The sequence below is a fragment of the Hyperoodon ampullatus genome, assembly GCF_949752795.1.
Source record: "Hyperoodon ampullatus genome assembly, chromosome: 8".
Classification (NCBI taxonomy): Eukaryota; Metazoa; Chordata; class Mammalia; order Artiodactyla; family Ziphiidae; genus Hyperoodon; species Hyperoodon ampullatus.
Window position 1 is genome coordinate 19861690 of NC_136921.1, and position 19183 is coordinate 19880872.

Sequence of the window (19183 nt, forward strand, 5' to 3'; positions counted from 1 at the left end):
CAAGACCTAGGGGTGGGGAGCAGTGGAGATGGGACAAAGCACAAGATTAGTTTAGAAAATGGACTCTGAAATTCCTCCCCAACTCACCCCCTCCCCCCCTGCAGAAGCTGGGAGCAGGAAGGACAGGTCAGCATTACTGTGTGCTTCAATATCCTCCCTTTGTGGGGTGGGGTTGGTGTTGGAATGCAAGGGATGGGACTCTGGGCCACTCGCCCCATTTTGCCTTTCATTATCCTGTTCATACCTGTTTTTTGCCAGACGACTATGTCTGGAGATTCCTTAAACCTGAGAGAACCATATAACCGGCTTCACATCAGGATAATGGATGGACAGAATTTTTGTGGTCCCTGGGACCAGCTGAGTTAGAAGGGGGCCCACTGGCCAGAGTTAGGAGGGGATGAAGAAGCTCCTGTCTTCTGTCAACCTGTCAGTAACCTCATGCCTTGCTATTATGAGTCATGTACTTCAAATATCCTCTCCTCTCCTTTACATGCTAATGTCCTGTTTAGCTTTTTATTACCTCCCACCTAAATTGTCTCTTCGAAATTAATTTTAGTTCTTGAAGTGGCATCTTAATGGGTCTCCACGTCCTGCTTCACCAAACTGCTACACAGGGGTCCAGCTCTTTCTTCATAAGGATCTGCTTGAATCCCACTACTTTCCCCATTCCAACACCTCCAATGACTGGCTCTCAACAGGTCCCTGAATTAGGTAAAAACTCCTCTGCCTCCACAATGCAGGGCCCACCTACCTTTAATGGCTTAGCTCCTAATACTCTCTGTTGAACAAATATACAAACCTCCTTCTTCCTTGCTCAAGCAGTTCTCTTGACTCGGAATGCCCATTTTAATTTATTTCCTCCATTCTCTCCAGTTGAAGTCCCGCCCATCTGCTACTTTCTCCAAGGAGATTTCCTCGAATTCCACCCCCAATAAAATGTGACAGGGCCTGATTCTAGACTGTAAGATCCCGAAGGGTAGGAGGTCAAATCTTTCCTAGCACACCTCACCTGCCCCCCTGCCACTTTGCGCTACGCCTGGCACGCAGTGCGGTGAACTGACAGCAGTGACCTCCGCTGAAGCTCAGAATAGGATCCAGAATTCCAAAATTCGTATGCGTGGAAGGCTACAGACAAAGCCCTTCCCGCTCCCGATCCTTGTCGGTCGCCCGGAAGCCCCCTCCCGAACCCCCTCTACACCCCAGCTCGCGCCTCCAGCAGCGGGGTTTGGAAAAATCGGTCACTCCCCCGCCCCTTACCGCCATGACTCTCTGGCCCTCCCTCTCGATGGTTTCACCCCTTCGCTCTTCAGGGAAGCGCCGCTTCGCCCGGCCGCCGGGTTGTTTCATCTACTTCCCGCCACACCCACCAAGAAGGCTATGCCACTCTGCTCCACAACTCTCGATGGTACTCTTTGGGCCTCAAGGCCAGGAGGGGGTGTGGGGGTGGGGAACGATAGACAGAACCATAGAGTACTCCGCCAGCCTCACAGAGGAAGAGAGAGCGGCCTCCAAATGCCCGAAGTCCTAGAGGCGGCTGGGCCGGAGGCGGTCGCACAAAAGGAGTCACGGGAGGCAGCTCCAGCCGCTGGTCGACCATAGAGTTGAGGCTCCTGCCCGTGCAGGGCCGGGAGGTAAGCGAGCGGCAGCGGGGCGGGAATTAGTAGGGAGTGCGGGTGGAGCAGGCCGGAGGCAAAAGTTTCTCGAGCCCCAGGGTGAGGGGTGGGCCTGGGCGGTGGGAACGCTCGGGAGAAGTGCTGGAGGGAGCACGGCGACGAGCGAGGCCCCGGCGCATCACATCAGCCGCCCCGGTGCCTTGGTCGCGTCACTGCCCTAGACCGCGCCCGGTTACCCGCTGCCTCTCCTTAGGACCATAAGCATGACGATGCTCCATCCTAAGCCTTGCAGGTTACAAAACGGCTTTCCCATTTGCTGGCACTTGTGATTCCCGCTCCGGCCCAACGATGTCATCGCCTCCACTTTACAGATAGAAAAGCTGAGGCCCCGAGAAGCGAGGGGACTGTATCTGTCCAAGGCCACGCGGTGAGTCAGAGCCCACAGGAAAGTGGAAACCGGGTGCCTTGGTCCCCAGGCTGGATCTCATCCTTTTCCCAGGCCTTCTCTCTGCCTTAATTTGTCCTTTCTCTTTCTCAGTACCCGTGCCCCGAAGATAAGTTCATTTCTTCCCTAGTGCCCAGCTATGTCCCACCTCACTCCGCCTTCCAGCGGCTCCATCTAGACGACACCGCGTCCTCCTTGGCTCCCCCCTAAGGCAAGTATACTGCCCGAGTTGGAAGACTCCCGAGAGCAGCGATGTTAAGTGGAGGCTGTGGTTTCCACAGAATCCTCTGAGGGCGGAAGTGCCCTGCCCTGCCACCTTCCGAATTTCCGTGATCTGAGGCTCTGAGTTGCAGAATTCTCACCTGCAACCTGATTTCCTAGCTCTAGGCCATTACTCGACCTCCATGACTCAATTTCATGAAATGATTACGGTCATTCTTATTAATTCCTAGTTATTTAGCATAGACTAATTTTAGCCGTGTATAACAAGATATGCAGTTTACTTGATATTCATCTCTCAGTTGTGTTCCAGTGTTCAATATGAGGCCATAGTCAATTTGTTAGAAATTTCTCCAGGTGTGTTAACTTGTAAGGCATCACTGATTTGATATCTTAGTAGAAGCCTAACTTTGCTTTGATGCATTTCTGTGTCTGGAGTTCTTCACTAGAATTCCCTTATTTGTCCGACTTGCATAGACCGTTGGGGTTCAGTGAAGTGATAACATCAATAAACTCCACTCAAAAAGCTCCAAGTCTAGGGAGGGAGACTGATAGGTAAATGACAGTGCAGTGTGACACAGTTTCTGACAGAGCTATGTACAGTGTGTCATTAGGACCTCAGAGAGAGAAACTTAGATGAAAGGTGTCCGGAAGCCATCCTAGTGTAAGTGACATTTGTGCAGATTCTTAAAGGATAGTTAGGAGTTGGTTAGCCAGACGAGAGATGGCAAAGGGGAGAAGGCCCATCAAGCCGAGAGAGGGATGTGTAAGGATATGGAAGCAGAAGAGAATGTGGTGAGTCTGGGGAATGGCAAATCAATGACAAGGTGAATCATCAGTTCAGAGATCTTTTGCAGAGAGAGGTGGAAGATGAATCTGGAGAGGTCAGCAGGGGCCAGATCATGAAGGAAAGGCTTTGAGCTAAGGAATAGTGAGATCATAAAATGCTAAGAGGGGAGGGGACCTCTGAGATCCCTTGGTCCCACCCAATTTTATTGCAGGTAAGAGAACTGAGACCCAGATTGCTTAGTAATTTGACCAACATCACTTAGCTCCAAGAAACAGTAGTTAAGGTATTGGCTACAACTTCTTGTCTCTTTCCTATTTTGATCCCTATTATCGTGTTTATGCTTTTTGTTCTAAACATTGTCATAAAAAGAAAACTTCTAGGTTAACTACGTATGGCATGCTGCCATGCAAGGAAATGCCTAATTGGGCAGGCACTGGGCTGTGCGCCCACACTAAGTGGGAAGAAAGTGAGAGATCTAATTATATGTTGTTTGGTTTTTCTTCTGGTTGGTTTATCAGCACATAAGAGGACATAGCACACAAGTTGGTGGTGATGACAGACCCTGTGTTGGACTCACAGCCAACCAACAGCACTGGGGAGATGGATGGACTGTGCCCTGAGCTATTGCTGATCCCCCGACCTCTCTCTAACCGTGGACTCCTAGAGCCTGTCCAGAGCCCCTGTCCTTCTGGGAACCCTCCACCTTTGCCTGCTGACCCAGGCTGCCTGCTGGTAGAAACCACAGCAACTGAAGAGGACACAGAGAACATGGAGATCATTGTGGAAGCAGTAGCTGGAAACCTGTCCCCAGGTGCTCCTGGAGAGACCCCAGGTACCAACACAGTTGCTAGCAGGCCAGTGAGACAAGCAGCCCTGAGTTTTTGTCTGTGCTGTTTTTGATCGTTGTATATAAATATGATGAAGACACAAGGTAGCATCCTATTTTTATACTTAGAGATGTAATTTGATTTGCAGTTGGTGAATGTTGATTGAAGTCTGGCGAGGTGGTGCACAACTTGTACCAAGCTCTTGGCAGTCTATCCCTGCGAGGGCTTCACGTCTGCTAGGCAGTAATCCAGAAGGGAAGACCTTTCTGACACCTCTGCCCAATCCTCACTCCTATAGTCCTCAAGGATTCTTTTCTCCATGTTGACCCTCCTACCCAGGAACTGCAGCCAGGGATTAGGCAAAAGGCCCAGCCTCTCTCCACCACCCAGGGCTTGGCAGGGCTTCCTAGTGGTATTTCCCTGCTCTAGTTTCTTGCGGATAACATACTTAACTCACCCAAGGCATGCCGTTAAGAGTGGGAGTTGAATAATTTATATTTACGTTAGAAGAAAGAGTCTCCCCTTTAATCTTCCCACATCTCAACTTCTTATTTTTAGGTAACTTCCCTATTTTGTAACTGTCGTCTTCCAGCTACAGTTGTACCATTTTTCCTTGGTAGTGTACAAAGAATACTGGGAAAGATTAGCTAGTTCGATTGTATAATATTTCTAAGCTTTGATGTGGTGAAAGAAATAATAAATAAATTAAAAAGGAACCTGGAAAAACATTTGCAATATATAAAACATTTGCAATATGTAAGAAAGAGTTAATATCTTTAAAATTCAAAGAGCTCCACAATAAGAAAAAGAAACAGTATTTCTTTTAGAAAGGGAGAAAAGAAATCTACATGCAATTTACTAAAGAAGAAATGAAAATAGTTAATAACCATAAGTATATTTAATCTCACTAACACACAAATTTCAGTTTAACTATAAGATGCCATTATTGTTTCTCAACTTTGGCAGAAATTAGGCATTTTTTATAAAACTAGTGTTGGTGAGGCTATGGGGAAACAGACACTATCTTATAGTTTATGGAGTATAAATTAGCATAAGGTTTTGAAAGTCAATTTATCCATGAAACAAATTTTAAAAGACATGTACTCTGACTTAGTAGTTCCACTTCTAGGGATCTGTCCTATAGAAAGAGTCACACACATGCACAAGGATGCAGGAATAAGTATGTGTAGGGCAGCTTTATTTGTAATGGCTGGAAACAACCCAGATATCTATCAGTAAGGGCAAAATTTCATTTTGATTTACCCGTGCTCTGAAGTACCGTGAACTGGACAAAAAAATTAGGTAGATCTAAATGTCCTACTCATAGATAAAAATATCCTTGATATATAGCAAGTGAAAATAATTTTTTAAAAAGCAAATTGCCGGGGCTTCCCTGGTGGCACAGTGGTTAAGAATCCGCCTGCCATTGCAGGGGACACAGGTTCGAGCCCTGGTCTGGGAAGATCCCATGTGCTGCGGAGCAGCTAAGCCCGTGTGCCACAACTACTGAGCCTGCGCTCTAGAGCCCGAGAGCCACAACTACTGAAGCCTGTGCGCCTAGAACCCATGCTCTGCAACAAGAGAAGCCACTGCAATAAGAAGCCCGCGCACCACAACAATGAGTAGCCCCTGCTCGCCGCAACTAGAGAAAGCCCACACGCAGCAACAAAGACCCAAAGCCAAAAATAAATAAGTAAATAAACTTAAAAAAAAAGCAAACTGCCAAAAAATGACCCCAAAAGGTCTGAAAGGATATAGACCAAATTATGTGTGTGAGGGTGGGAGGTGGTTATTCTTTATATAGTTCTGTTGTTGCACTGAATTTTTATTTAAACAAAAAAATAATAAAGAGAAAAAGAACCACCAGAATAAATGTAGGACAAACCTGGGCTCCACCATTAACAGGCATGGTGCCCTTAACCTTGCAGCATCCCAGGTCCCTCTTCTCATAGGGCAGTTGGAGGACCAAGCAAAAGTGTTTCCTAAGTCTTTCTTTGTCAAGGTCCTGCCAGTTGCTTAAGAAATGGCAGCAAGCGGAGCAACTAGACCCATGCGGCACAATTCCTGAGCCTGTGCTGTAGAGCCCGCAAGCCACAACTACTGAGGCCCACGCGCCTGGAGCCTGTGCTCCGCAACAAGAGAAGCCACCACAATGAGAAGCCCACACACTGCAACAAAGAGTGGACCCCACTCACTGCAACTAGAGAAAGCCCGAGCGCAGCAACGAAGACCCAATGCAGGCAAAAATAAATAAATAAATTAGTTAATTGATTAAAAAAATAAAAATAAAAATTATCCAAAAAAAAAAGAAATGGCAGCAATTATTATGAATGTGATCTGGCTCATCTCAGAAAGGATGTTCTCCGTTTTATGAATTACTATGCCTTTGAAAATCTCTTCACAGAATATAAAAGTAACGCTTTGTCATGTATATTGCAGATATTTTCCTCAGATTGTCATTTTCTTCTTTTGGAAGTTTCTGATTTTTTATTTGGGCAAAACATATCACCTTTTCTTAATGCTTTCTGGATTTGGTTAATACTTGTTACATTCACTTCACAAATATTTATGAAGTACCTACTTTGTGCCAAGTTTTGTGCAAGATACTGGGGATCCAAATACACGTGCAAGATAGACCATCTTTGACCTTAGGGGGCTTTGAAAATCAGACTTAAGGTGTAGAGTCAGACTTAAGTCCATCTCCATTCCATGAATGTTAAAAGATTCACCTACATTTTCTACTGGTAACTAACTCCTCTGAGTCTTGGTCTGTCTGATTCTGTGCCTTTCTCTGTCGGTCCTCTGCCTGCAGGTGTCCTGGTAAAGGTGGTGGAGGTGTACTTCTGTGAGCGCTGTGAGCAGAGCTTCGCAGAGCCCACTCTGCTGGCCCTGCACCAGTGCACTGAGACCGTTATACAGCCTGTGCAGGGCCTCACTAGCCCCCCCTGCTCTGTAGAGCTGTCCCCCAGCAACCTCACTCTCCCTGGCCCTCTGCAGGGCCAGAGCCCACCAGATAGCCCCCTGCCATGCCCTGTGTGTAGACAGGAGTTTGCCCAACCCCAGGCCCTGAAGAGCCACTTCAAGATTCACCGGGGCACTCCTGATGCCTTCTCCTGCCCAGAGTCTGGCTGTGTGTTCTCTGCTCAAGATCGCAAGGGTCTACAGCACCACCTGAGGCAGACCCACAGAGCGCTTCCTGTGCCCTGTTCTTTCCGGGGCTGCCCCCTGCTCTTCGGGAGCCAGCAGGGCATGGAGCTGCACCGGCAGGCCCATTACCCTTTCCACTGCAACCACTGCAGCTTCGTGGGCTCCAACATCAAACTCTTCCGGCAGCATCAGCGGAGTCATGGGGCCGGGACACAGGGAGAACTGTCTGCTGTTCAGGGTCTTCCACCCCAGGAGCTGCTGCCAGGTATGAGGCCAAGGACCCAGTATCCTGCCTGGATTGCAGCTGCAATTGGTCTGTAGCAGAGGCAGTTGTTACTAATGCCATGAATGTAAGCCTGAATTGAAGAGAATCCGGGGTAGTGGCTCAGGAGGACGGGATTATTGGCTGACGTGGGAAGGCATCTAGACACCCCGGACCAGGCAGAAAATATGGGACAAAGAGGAAGTCTTTGTCCATGACAGTGAATGAAGTTTGGCTTAAGCTACACTGTGGCCTTGAAGTTACTTAACCAATATCTCTTCTGATCCATTTCAGAACTTTCTGAGGGCAGAAGCTAAACTGCCCATCAGTGGCTGTAGCCATTGGTAGAATGCCTGTAGACTCCCTGTTAGAGCAAGTGGGATTGGGCAGGAGAAGCTGGGGTCATTTTAAAAAGAAACCTTCAAGGGAGGTGGTGCTTCAGTGATTCTTATTCCTCTTGGTCTCAAAAAGAGTGTGGGGTTAGCAGAGGAGCAGGAGGAAATAGAGAAACCAGGCCAGGAGGGGCCAGGGTTCCGATGAGAGAGTTTGACTCGCTAAGTCTGATTTGTGCTCTGGTACAAAGAGAAGATTCCTCTTTCCTGGGAAAAAGTCATCCATCTTTGCCTTACTGAGGCAGCTGCCTCTAACTGAGGGAGAGAAAATGGATTTGAGAGCACAGGATGCGATCCTGAATTGCTGAGTTGGGTTTCTCAGTAGAAGTTTAGAGGTCAGGGATGTTCGCCCACACTGAGCCGCCAGCCATTAACCCTGGGGACCTGAGCCAGGGAAGTACAGTCTAGTCCGCCCATTCTCTACCTCTCTGCCCCCTCCCCCCGCTGCAGTGACCTCAAAGATCTTGCCTTCAGGGCGTCTGAGGTTGGTGTTATCTGAGGTTTGATTTACTTCAGACTGGAGCATCACTGACAGCTTAGCTCCTGGTCTTCCTATCCCTGTCTTGTGCGGGAATAAATTAATATACTGAGAACCCCCAGATTCCCTTATGCTAAATGGTGGGAGGTGAGAAGTACAGGCACTCAGCCCTGCATTGGCTCCTCTAGTCATCAAGTTCTTTGCATCTTCAGCTCTCAGAGTGTCCCCAGGAGAGGGGGAGCCTTCAGAGGAAGTAGGAGCACCCTTGCCTGGGCAGGAGTCAGCTGAAGAGGAGGACATAGAGGAAGAAGAGGACAGTGGCAGCCAGAACTCCCAGAAAGCCCTGGAGAAAGGCCAGGGGACTCAGCGGTTGGAGGGTAATGATGTGAGGGGGCTTGAACCTCTTGGTGGTGGGGAGGAACGGACTGTGGGGGGCGTGGTATTGAGGCTCTGGGGTTTGGTTTTCTGAGTTTTGGTTCAGATCCTTCCGTTCCTAACATTCCACTTTGACATGTCTAGTGGGAAAGTGATAAATGGGCACAGACCTTGGTGACACAGGGTAAGAGTAAATAGAGTTCGCTCTTGGGGCTGGTTTTCCCCAGGCAGAAAGATCTTTTGTGAGGAGGGAGAGGGTGATATTCATAGTATGAAGATGCCAGGGGTTTTTGACTGGCAGCCTGTCTTGTCTGACATTGAGCCCCCTAAGGTTGTTTTTCTGAATCCTTGCTTCCCAGTTTTCCATCTGAGGAGAACAGCATTTGAAACCCATCCCACAGGGAGCATATTTACTGTCAGGTGACCAGGAAGGATCTGATTATATTTATTATCAGCCCTCTATGACCCCAGTGTTCAGAAGTAGGAGTACTTTACCTTATCTTCCCTCTGCTCACTCCCTGTGGGGTTCTTTTCCTTCCAAGCAACCCTACTGATCCTTCCGCCTGCCCTCCGGGTCAAGGACAGGAAGAACAAGAATGCTCCATCAAGATTCTTCTTTTGAGCCTTTCTAGATAAAAGCTCAAGAATAGTGGGTGGCTGGGTGAAGCACTTCTTAAAGGTCACAGCAAGGTCTGAGAAGTCCTTGTGATTTTGTTTCTCTAAATACTTGAATGAATTCTCTCTTCTTTGAGGCTACAAAGTTTGAGATGCTATTGTTTGGTTTCCTAGAAAGAAAGGAACAAGGCCATGCATGCATGCATATTTTGTCTGGGCAAATTGTGGTTCTCCCATTAACCAGCCAGCCCCTGAACTATCGAAGAATTTCACTCTTAACCCCTCCCTGCCTTTCCCTCTCCCAGGAGCTGTGGCTTCTGGCCCCGAGTCCCTCTTCAAGACCCACATGTGTCCAGAATGCAAGCGCTGCTTCAAGAAGCGGACCCATCTGGTGGAGCACCTACATCTCCACTTCCCAGACCCCAGTCTCCAGTGCCCCAACTGCCAAAAGTTCTTCACCAGTAAGAGCAAGCTCAAGACCCACCTGCTGCGGGAGCTGGGCCAAAAGGCCCACCGCTGCCCACTGTGCCACTACAGTGCAGTGGAGAGGAATGCCCTCAACCGCCACATGGCCAGCATGCATGAGGATATTTCCAACTTCTACTCAGATACCTATGCCTGTCCTGTCTGCCGGGAGGAGTTCCGCCTCAGCCAGGCCCTTAAGGAGCACCTCAAGAGCCACACCGCAGCAGCTGCGGCCGAGCCGCTGCCCCTTCGCTGCTTTCAGGAGGGCTGTAGCTACACGGCACCTGACCGCAAGGCCTTCGTAAAGCATCTGAAGGAGACCCACGGGGTGCGGGCCGTGGAGTGCCGCCATCACTCGTGTCCCATGCTCTTCGCCACAGCAGAAGCCATGGAGGCCCACCACAAAAGCCACTATGCCTTCCACTGCCCCCACTGTGACTTCGCCTGCTCCAACAAGCACCTGTTCCGTAAACATAAGAAGCAGGGCCACCCTGGCAGTGAAGAGCTGCGCTGCACCTTCTGCCCCTTTGCCACCTTCAACCCGGTGGCCTACCAGGACCATGTGGGCAAGATGCATGCTCACGAGAAGATCCATCAGTGCCCTGAGTGCAGCTTTGCCACTGCCCACAAGAGGGTGCTTATCCGCCACATGCTGCTGCATACCGGTGAGACGGCTTCCACCCTTCCAAGCATGTAATAGTGGTGATGATGGCAAACGGGAGCGTTTACTGTGTGCCAGACACCCGGAGGGCTTTGCCTACATTGCGTAGGACTCATCTGACCTAGTGTTCCTAGAGATAAATCTAGTATTTGCAGTTTACAAATAAGCCTTGAGTGTCACTCAGCTAGTAAAGTGGTCAGGCTAGGATTTGCGGCATGTGGGATCTTTTTAGTTGAGGCATACGGGATCTTTTAGTTGCGGGATGCGGGATCTAGTTCCCTGACCAGGGATCGAATCCAGGCCCCCTGCAGGGAGCGCGGAGTCTTAACTGGACCACCAGGGAAGTCCCGTGCCTCACCTTTAAAGCCCTGTCGGGTTCTGCCCACCCCTAGTCAGGCATGGGTGGGTCAGCACCCAGCCTGTTAAAGCAAAGAAACCCAGACCAGGACAGATACCTTCCTTTGCAGTTCAAGTTTTGTGATGTGCTATGAGAGATAGCGGGTGAGGGAACTGAGCCATCCATATATATATAGCCTTGAAAGCTGTGACACTGAAACATGATCACGTCTGGTGACCTGAAAGTTGCAGGTTTTTCAACTCGGGCTCTTAATTGGTTACCAGCATTACTGATGCTTTGAGTAAAAACCAAACCAGGCTTCCTGCTATAGCATCTTCCCATTTGTGATCTCTATGTAAGCATTGGTGGATTGACAAGACATTAAAAAATCTCATCAAAGATTCTTTAGTTTGGGAGGACAGTTTTTAGGCAGCTTGTGGCAAAGCCATTGTTGTTTCCATTAAACAGTTCATTTCTATATAGGCTTTAGTCACAAAATCTCATTTTTCTGAGGCTTCTTAAAATCTCACATCTATACAGGCATACTTTCTTTTATTGCACTTTATTGTTCTTAGCAGATACTGTGTTTTTTTCTAAATCGAAGGTTTGTGGCAACCCTGCATTGTCAGGGGATAGTTAACATTTTTTAGCAATAAAGTATTTTTTTAATTAAGGTATGTACACTGTTTTGTTAGAATGTTATTGCACACTTAATAGACTACCGTGCAACCATAACTTTTTTTTTTACATCTTTATTTGAGTATAATTGCTTTACAATGGCGTGAACATAACTTATACGTGTATTGGGAAACCAAAAAAATTTGTGGGACTCGCTTTCTTGCGATATTTGCTTTATTGTGGTGGTCTGGAACTGAACCCACCATCTCTCTGAGGTATGCTTGTGTAGTGCTTTATAGTTTTTTCATATATATTATTTAGTCCGTAATAACGATCTTGTAAGAAAGGCAGGTAAAGATGAGAAACGCTGAACATTTAAATGGCCTGTTTCAGGATCACACAGCTGGTATCAGAAGCAGAGCCAGAACACCACACTGCTTGCCTTTCACCATAAGGAGAGGGGCTGAGTGGGTGGGCAGGGATAACAGGGAATGGTCCTGAAGGAACATGGCCCCAGCCTCACCTCTTAGCGCTAGGTCTCGACCAACGTACAGGGACAGCTCATCACTGGGCCCTTTAATCTTCATATCAGCCATGTGAGGTCAGTATTTCTGTTGCCCCCTTTCTGGAGACCAGGAAACTGAGACTTAGAGGGGTTAAATGACCTGCCTGAGGACACACAGTAGTAAACTGGGATTTGAACCACTGCCTAATAGCTCTGTGGTTTCTCTGTGCCTCAGCTTCTTCCTTTGTAAAATGGGGTAATAAAGGGCTGTTGTGAGGATTCAGTAAGAGGAGGCGTTTTCATAAAGTGCTCAGAAAGGTGCCTGACATGTAGTGAGCACAGTATAAATGTCGGCTATTAATATCTTTATTACTGTGTTGGACTCCGGAGTCAGAGTTGTTAACCACTATGTTGTATTGCCTAATTTTTTCTCCTCCTCTTCCACAAAACTGGAACGAGTTGGGCTAAGTGGAGCAGTTGGCCATTAGTGCCAATAAGCTGTATAACAAATCCAGAATGGACTTTGAAGCTACTTTTGAAAAGCTGGGTCTTCGCTTTCCCCCTACCTCCTTGGCGTCAGGGTGGAAGAGTGGTCGTCCCAGAGGGCTGTGAGGCAGCATTGACTTTTGCGACTAGCACCACAGGTTCCACTCCTGCTGGGCATCAGGGCGAGCCTGCTGGGGAGGACGGTCTGTCACTCCCTCGGTCCGTGTCTGACTTGTGTTCTCTCCCCGCTCACCCCCATCCCCACAGGCGAGAAGCCGCACAAGTGTGAGCTGTGTGACTTCACGTGTCGAGACGTGAGCTACCTGTCCAAGCACATGCTGACCCACTCCAACACCAAGGATTACATGTGCACCGAATGCGGCTACGTCACCAAGTGGAAGCACTACCTCAGTGTGCACATGCGGAAACACGCGGGTGACCTCAGGTAGGAGCACACGCGTGCCTCCCTCCCTAACCCAGTGACCTGGAGCTAAGCTAGCCACCTCCCAAAGTCAGCTTCCGGCCCCATCTCTCTTCTGGCCCCAGAGAGACTCCTCCGCAAGGCCCTCTGCTCCTGTCATCTCGGCTCCGCTGCCTCTAGCTGACCTCTGCCTGTGGCCTAGTCTGCACTGTGTGAGATCTCTGGGCTCAGGGGAGGGGGTGTAGACCCAGAGGAGAGGCCCAGAGACTAAGGTGTCATTTGAGTTCTGAGTCCAGTCCTGGTGAAGTAGATGGGCTACGCTTGTGGCTCCAATCCTGGCCACGTCCAAACCCAGGCAAGTTCCCCTCTGACCTGTGGGCACAGCTGGCTAGGGGGTGTCTCCGTGGCTTTCACATCTCCGTGGGAGAGTGGGAACTAGGCACAGAAACCTGCCCTGTGGGGCTGTAGCCATGTCAGCTCCTCAGAAGTCCACAGAGGTTGACTGATGCATGATAGCTTCCCTTTAGGAAGCAGTGTAGAGCAGGGGGTAGAACACGAGCCCTGAAGCTAGAGCGTCTGCCCTTCACTTCCTTTGTAACTCGAGGCAAGTTACTAACTTCTGTGCCTTAGTCTCCTCACTAAGACGATTAAATTAGATGATGCATGTACAACACTGAGTGTAGAGCTTGGCCCATAGTAGGTATTTATACAGTTACTGGTAGTTGCTGTGATTAATTTATGATTGTGATTTTTCCCTCTTCACCAGATACCAGTGCAACCAGTGCTCCTACCGCTGCCACCGGGCTGATCAGCTGAGCAGCCACAAGCTGCGGCACCAGGGCAAGTCCCTGATGTGCGAGGTGTGCGCCTTCGCTTGCAAGCGGAAGTACGAGTTGCAGAAGCACATGGCTTCCCAGCACCACCCCGGCACGGCCGCCCCACTCTACCCCTGCCGCTACTGCAGCTACCAGAGCCGCCACAAGCAGGCCCTGCTGAGCCATGAGAACTGCAAGCACACCCGCCTCCGAGAGTTCCACTGTGCCCTCTGCGACTATCGCACCTTCAGCAACACCGCCCTCTTCTTCCACAAGCGCAAAGCCCACGGCTACGTGCCCGGGGACCAGGTCTGGCAGCTTCGCCGTGCCAGCCAGGAGCCAGAGGGAGCCGGAGAGTGCCCAACACCCCCACCAGACTCAGAGCCCTCAAGTCAGCTGTCTGCCCAGCCTGAGGGGCCAGACCGTGACCCAGGGACGGTGGTGGACCCCGGCTTGGATCAGGCCCCGCCAGAGACCAGTGAGGAGGACAGTGCTGGGAAACAGGACGGCGGTGAGGTTCCCCAGGGGCATGACCTGGTTGGCAGCCCCAGTCCGGCGGAGGTAGATGAGGGAGGCTGCACGCTACACCTAGAGGCCCTGGGAGTGGAGCTGGAGCCTGTGGCCAACCCGCCCCTTGAGGAGATCACCGAAACAGCTCCTGTGGAGTTCAGGCCCCTGGATCCCTCAGGACCTCTGAGACTGGAAGGGCCAGATGGAACTTTGACAGAGCTGTCTACCTTTGAAGGTGCTGGAACTTCCGGCTTGGGTGCTGAAGAGTCCATTCTGGAAAAGCCAGTCTCTGAGCCCCCTATAAATCCCCCTTGCTCAGAGGAGCCCCCTAACAGCTGGGTGGGAACCTTCAAGGCAAATCCACCCACTGAGACAGCACCCCTGCCCCAGATCCCTGAATCAGAATCATTACTCAAGGCCCTAAGGAGGCAGGACAAAGAACAGGCAGAGGCGCTGGTGCTGGAGGGGCGGGTTCAGATGGTAGTGATACAGGGAGAGGGGCGGGCTTTCCGCTGTCCCCACTGCCCTTTCATCACCCGCCGGGAGAAGGCCCTGAGTCTGCACTCCAGGACTGGGTGCCAGGGCCACCGAGAGCCCCTCCTCTGCCCTGAGTGTGGAGCCAGCTTCAAGCAACAGCGTGGCCTCAGCACCCATCTGCTGAAGAAGTGCCCTGTTCTCCTCAGAAAGAACAGGGGCTTGCCCAGACCAGATTCCCCCATCCCTCTGCATCCTCAGCCCCCGGGCACACCAGCCTCAGAGGATGCAGCAGGTGGGAAGCCCCCACCTGCACCGTTAGAAGTAGAGATCATGCTCCCAAAAGATGCTCCTTCCAAGCTTCCTGGGGGGCCAGAGAACATACAGGAGCCTGTTGCCACACTCTCTGGCTCCACAGTCCCTCCTGCAGAAGACTCCTCGCCCACAGAGGCCCCTGAGAAGTTCCACTTTGAGCAGGGCAAGTTTCACTGCAACTCATGCATGTTCCTTTGCTCTCGGCTTTCCTCCATTACCTCTCACGTGGCTGAAGGCTGCCGGGGCGGACGTGGCGGGGGAGGAAAGCGAGGCGCCTCCCAGACCCAGCCTGTTGTGTCCCTGCTGAGCAGCAGGGACTGTGCTCCCCTGAGCAGTGGGAGTGCAGAGCGCAGCCCTGGTGATGGGGATGCAGCTCTGATTCCAAAGCAGAAGGGGGCTCGCTTCTCCTGCCCCACGTGTCCCTTTAGCTGCCAGCAGGAACGGGCCCTGAGGACTCACCAGACCCGGGGCTGCCCCCTTGAGCAGTCTGGAGAGCTGCGCTGTGGCCTCTGCCCGTTCACCGCTCCTGCTGCTGCTGCCCTGAGGCTCCACCAGAAGCGGAGGCACCCCGCCGCAGCCCATGGTCCCCGGCCCCCTCTTCAGTGTGGGGACTGCGGCTTCACCTGTAAACAGAGCCGGTGCCTACAGCAGCACCGGCGGCTGAAGCATGAGGGGGTGAAGCCACATCAGTGCCCTTTCTGTGACTTTTCCACCACCAGACGGTACCGGTTAGAGGCTCACCAGTCCCGACACACAGGTGTTGGCCGCATCCCCTGCAGCTCCTGTCCCCAGACATTTGGTACCAACTCAAAACTGCGCTTGCACCGGTTGAGGGTACACGACAAAACACCCACCCACTTCTGTCCACTCTGTGACTATAGTGGCTACCTTCGCCATGACATCACTCGCCACGTTAACAGTTGCCACCAGGGCACCCCAGCCTTTGCCTGCCCCCAGTGTGAGGCCCAGTTCAGCTCCGAGACAGCACTCAAGCAGCATGCTCTGCGCCGGCATCCCGAGCCTACGCCCCCTGTCCCTGGCTCTCCCACAGAGGGCACTGAGGGCCCCCTGCACTGCTCCCGCTGTGGGCTGCTATGCCCCAGCCCTGCCAGCCTGCGAGGGCACACCCGGAAACAGCACCCACGGCTCGAATGTGGGGCCTGTCAGGAGGCCTTCCCCAGCCGGCCGGCATTGGACGAGCACCGAAGGCAGCAGCATTTCAGCCACCGCTGCCAGCTCTGTGACTTTGCTGCCCGGGAGCGGGTGGGCCTGGTGAAGCACTACTTGGAACAGCATGAGGAGACTTCAGCAGCGGCATCCTCAGCTGGAGATGCTGGCCAGCCCCCTCTGCGCTGCCCTTTTTGTGACTTTGCGTGCCGCCATCAGCTGGTGCTAGATCACCACGTGAAAGGGCACGGGGGCACCCGGCTCTACAAGTGCACTGACTGTGCTTACAGCACCAAGAACCGGCAAAAGATCACCTGGCACAGCCGCGTCCACACTGGGGAAAAGCCCTACCGCTGTCACCTCTGTCCCTATGCCTGTGCTGACCCCTCTCGCCTCAAGGTAAGGTCAGGGGCTAGGGGGTCTGGGAATGGAAGGAATGCAGCCTGCGGAGTTAAACTACCTGGGTTCTTTAATCCTGACTCTTCTGAAAATTAGCTCTGTGACTTTGGTCAAGTCCCTTAACTTCTCCAAACCTCAGTTTCCTCATCTGTGTAGAGGGTATAATACTTCATAGGGTTGCTACAGAGATAAAATTCCGTAATACATGCTTGGCATGTGATAAAGGCGTGTAATAGTTTGTAGATAACCTAGATGATAACAGCTGACATTTATTGAGTACTTACACTATATGTCGGACACTAATTTTAATCCTTTCAAAAATATGAGATATACTTTTACTGTTCCCATTTTCCAGATTAGTAAACTGAGAATTAGGGGTAAGGTTGCCCAAAGACACAGCTAATAAGTGGCAGAGTTGAGATAGGGCAGACCTGGGGTCGGCCGAATGGGTTAGGGTTGCGTCAGAGTGACTGGCCTCGGAGACCTGATTGGCAGTGGGGGAGAACGGGTAGGATCGGTACAGGGAACAGGATTATCTGCCAACAGTTTCTCTGCCTGCTTGCTCTATTTCCACATCCAGTGAGTACCAAAGGGTACACATTTTCTGGGTGTACTCTGTGCTCTTCCCTCCTCCAGTACCATATGCGGATTCACAAGGAGGAGCGGAAGTATCTGTGCCCTGACTGTGGCTACAAGTGCAAGTGGGTCAACCAGCTCAAGTACCACATGACCAAGCACACAGGTGAGTCTGCATGGTTTTGAGAGGCCCGAGGGGTTCCCCTGTGCCCTAGCACACCCAGCCTCCCTGAGGTGGTGTGTGTCCTTACTCAGATTCGGGGTGCACAGCAGTATTCACATCAGGATAGTAGGTAGACTGAAAAGCCAGAATAGCTTCCCAACCCACTGAAAGCCTATCAGAATCAGGAGAGAGGTGAACCTGAGAGTCTGGGCATGTGTACTTTGCAAAAGCTTCCCGGGGTATTATGGCACAAGGTCACCCACCTCTGGTTGAGAACCTCCAACTCAAACATGAGTGACTGAGCAGGTCTGCCTGGTCCCTACAGAGACAGGATGGAACTATCATGAGCGAGGAGGAGAAAGTAGAGGGTTCAGCTGTTGTTTGTTTGTTTGTTTGTTTGTTTATTTATGCTGCGTTGGGTCTTTATTGCTGCGCACAGGCTTTCTCTAGTTGGAGCGAGCAGCGGCTACTCTTCGTTGCGGTGCGAGGGCTTCTCTTCTTGCGGAGCACGGACTCTAGGCGCAGGCTCAGAAGTTGTGGCTTAAGGGCTCCAGAGCACAGGCTCAGTAGTTGTGGCGCATGGGCTTAGTTGCTCTGCAGCATGTGGGATCTTCCCGGACCAGGGCTGGAACCCGTGTCCCCTGCATTGGCAGGGGGACTTTTAACCACTGCGCCACCAGGGAAGTCCCTCACCTGTTTTAACTTGTCCTTTTTTTTTCTCCTGGGTACAGTCCATGAACCACAGGTTCTCAGAGAAGGGTTAAGGATGGTGTGCCTGTGAGTGTTGCCTGTGCCCCCCCCAAGTAAAGGAATTAACCAGAGGCATTTCCAGGCCCTCTGCCTCTACCCTTTCTTTTCCCTCTCCTGCTTCCCTCTTAAGCATTTTCTTTTACTTCTTGTGTTGAACAAGGGATCCATTTCAATGGATTCCCAATTCCATGAGTACTCCATGACCAAAAAGGGGTTGGAGTTCCCCATGTAGAAACACTGTCATATTTGAGTATTTATTGCTGTCAGTTGGCTACTTAGGGGTCCAGTTAGTTACCGGCATCCATCGAGCACCCACTGTGTACACGGGGCTATGTTGGGAATAGGACACACCAATGTCAGACAGGATTGGAACATTCCAAAGACAGGGTCCTTAGGTTGCTGCTTGTGTTCCTTATGTCCCAGGATCACAGTGACTCCTCTGGTCCACTGATCCTTGTTCCACCTCCTTCAGTGGTGATGTGTTCCCTGTCCTTGCCCTGTCCTACAGGACTGAAGCCATACCAGTGTCCCGAGTGTGAGTACTGCACGAACAGGGCTGACGCACTGCGTGTGCACCAGGAGACGCGGCACCGGGAAGCACGGGCCTTCATGTGTGAGCAGTGCGGCAAGGCCTTCAAGACACGCTTCCTGCTGCGCACCCACCTCCGCAAGCACAGCGAGGCCAAGCCCTACGTGTGCAATGTGTGCCACCGTGCTTTCCGCTGGGCCGCCGGCCTGCGCCATCACGCCCTCACCCACACCGACCGCCACCCCTTCTTCTGCCGCCTCTGCAGCTACAAGGCCAAGCAGAAATTTCAGGTGGTCAAGCACGTGCGCAGGCACCACCCTGACCAGGCTGACCCAAACCAAGGCGTGGGCAAGGACCCCACCACGCCCACGGTGCACCTCCATGACGTGCAGTTGGAGGATCCCGGCCCCCCTGCTCCTGCTGCTCCCCCCACTGGACCTGAGGGCTGAGGGCCTCCCCCACCTCCCGACAAGAAGAGGGTGTGGGCCCAGGTGTGCAGACTGGAACCAGAGCTAGCTTGAGGAGCTCAGGGCCAGAGGAAAGGCTTGCCTTCAGGGTGGCAGAGAGGCTGGAATCCTCCTGGGACGCTGGCTGTAGTACTTGGAAGTTGATATAAAAGAGGGACCTGAACCACAGATTGACTTCTGTTGAGGCACATTGTGTTTTTAACCTGTGAGTTCCTAATTTCTTCACCATCACTCCACCAGAGTCCCTGGCTATAAGGTCGTGGTTTACCCATTTCATCCTCTCTTTCCTTCTTACTATGTCAAGTCCTATTTTCTTTCAGCATCCTCAGAACAGTTGTATCTAACCGCATGTGCTGTTGTGC

The 19183-nt window shown here is 51.3% G+C and overlaps 1 protein-coding gene across 1 annotated transcript; it reads left to right on the forward strand.

Annotated features, from left to right (window-relative positions):
• Window positions 1-1600: 1600 nt before the first annotated feature.
• Window positions 1601-18952, forward strand: ZNF142 (zinc finger protein 142). Its single transcript, XM_079710234.1, has 11 exons — window positions 1601-1631; window positions 1898-2040; window positions 2152-2269; window positions 3586-3899; window positions 6707-7306; window positions 8386-8550; window positions 9469-10293; window positions 12503-12680; window positions 13423-16336; window positions 16973-17078; window positions 18334-18952. The coding sequence occupies exons 4-11, from the start codon at window positions 3620-3622 to the stop codon at window positions 18801-18803; spliced, it is 5538 nt and encodes a 1845-aa protein (XP_079566360.1). The 5' UTR covers window positions 1601-1631; window positions 1898-2040; window positions 2152-2269; window positions 3586-3619; the 3' UTR covers window positions 18804-18952.
• Window positions 18953-19183: the final 231 nt, after the last annotated feature.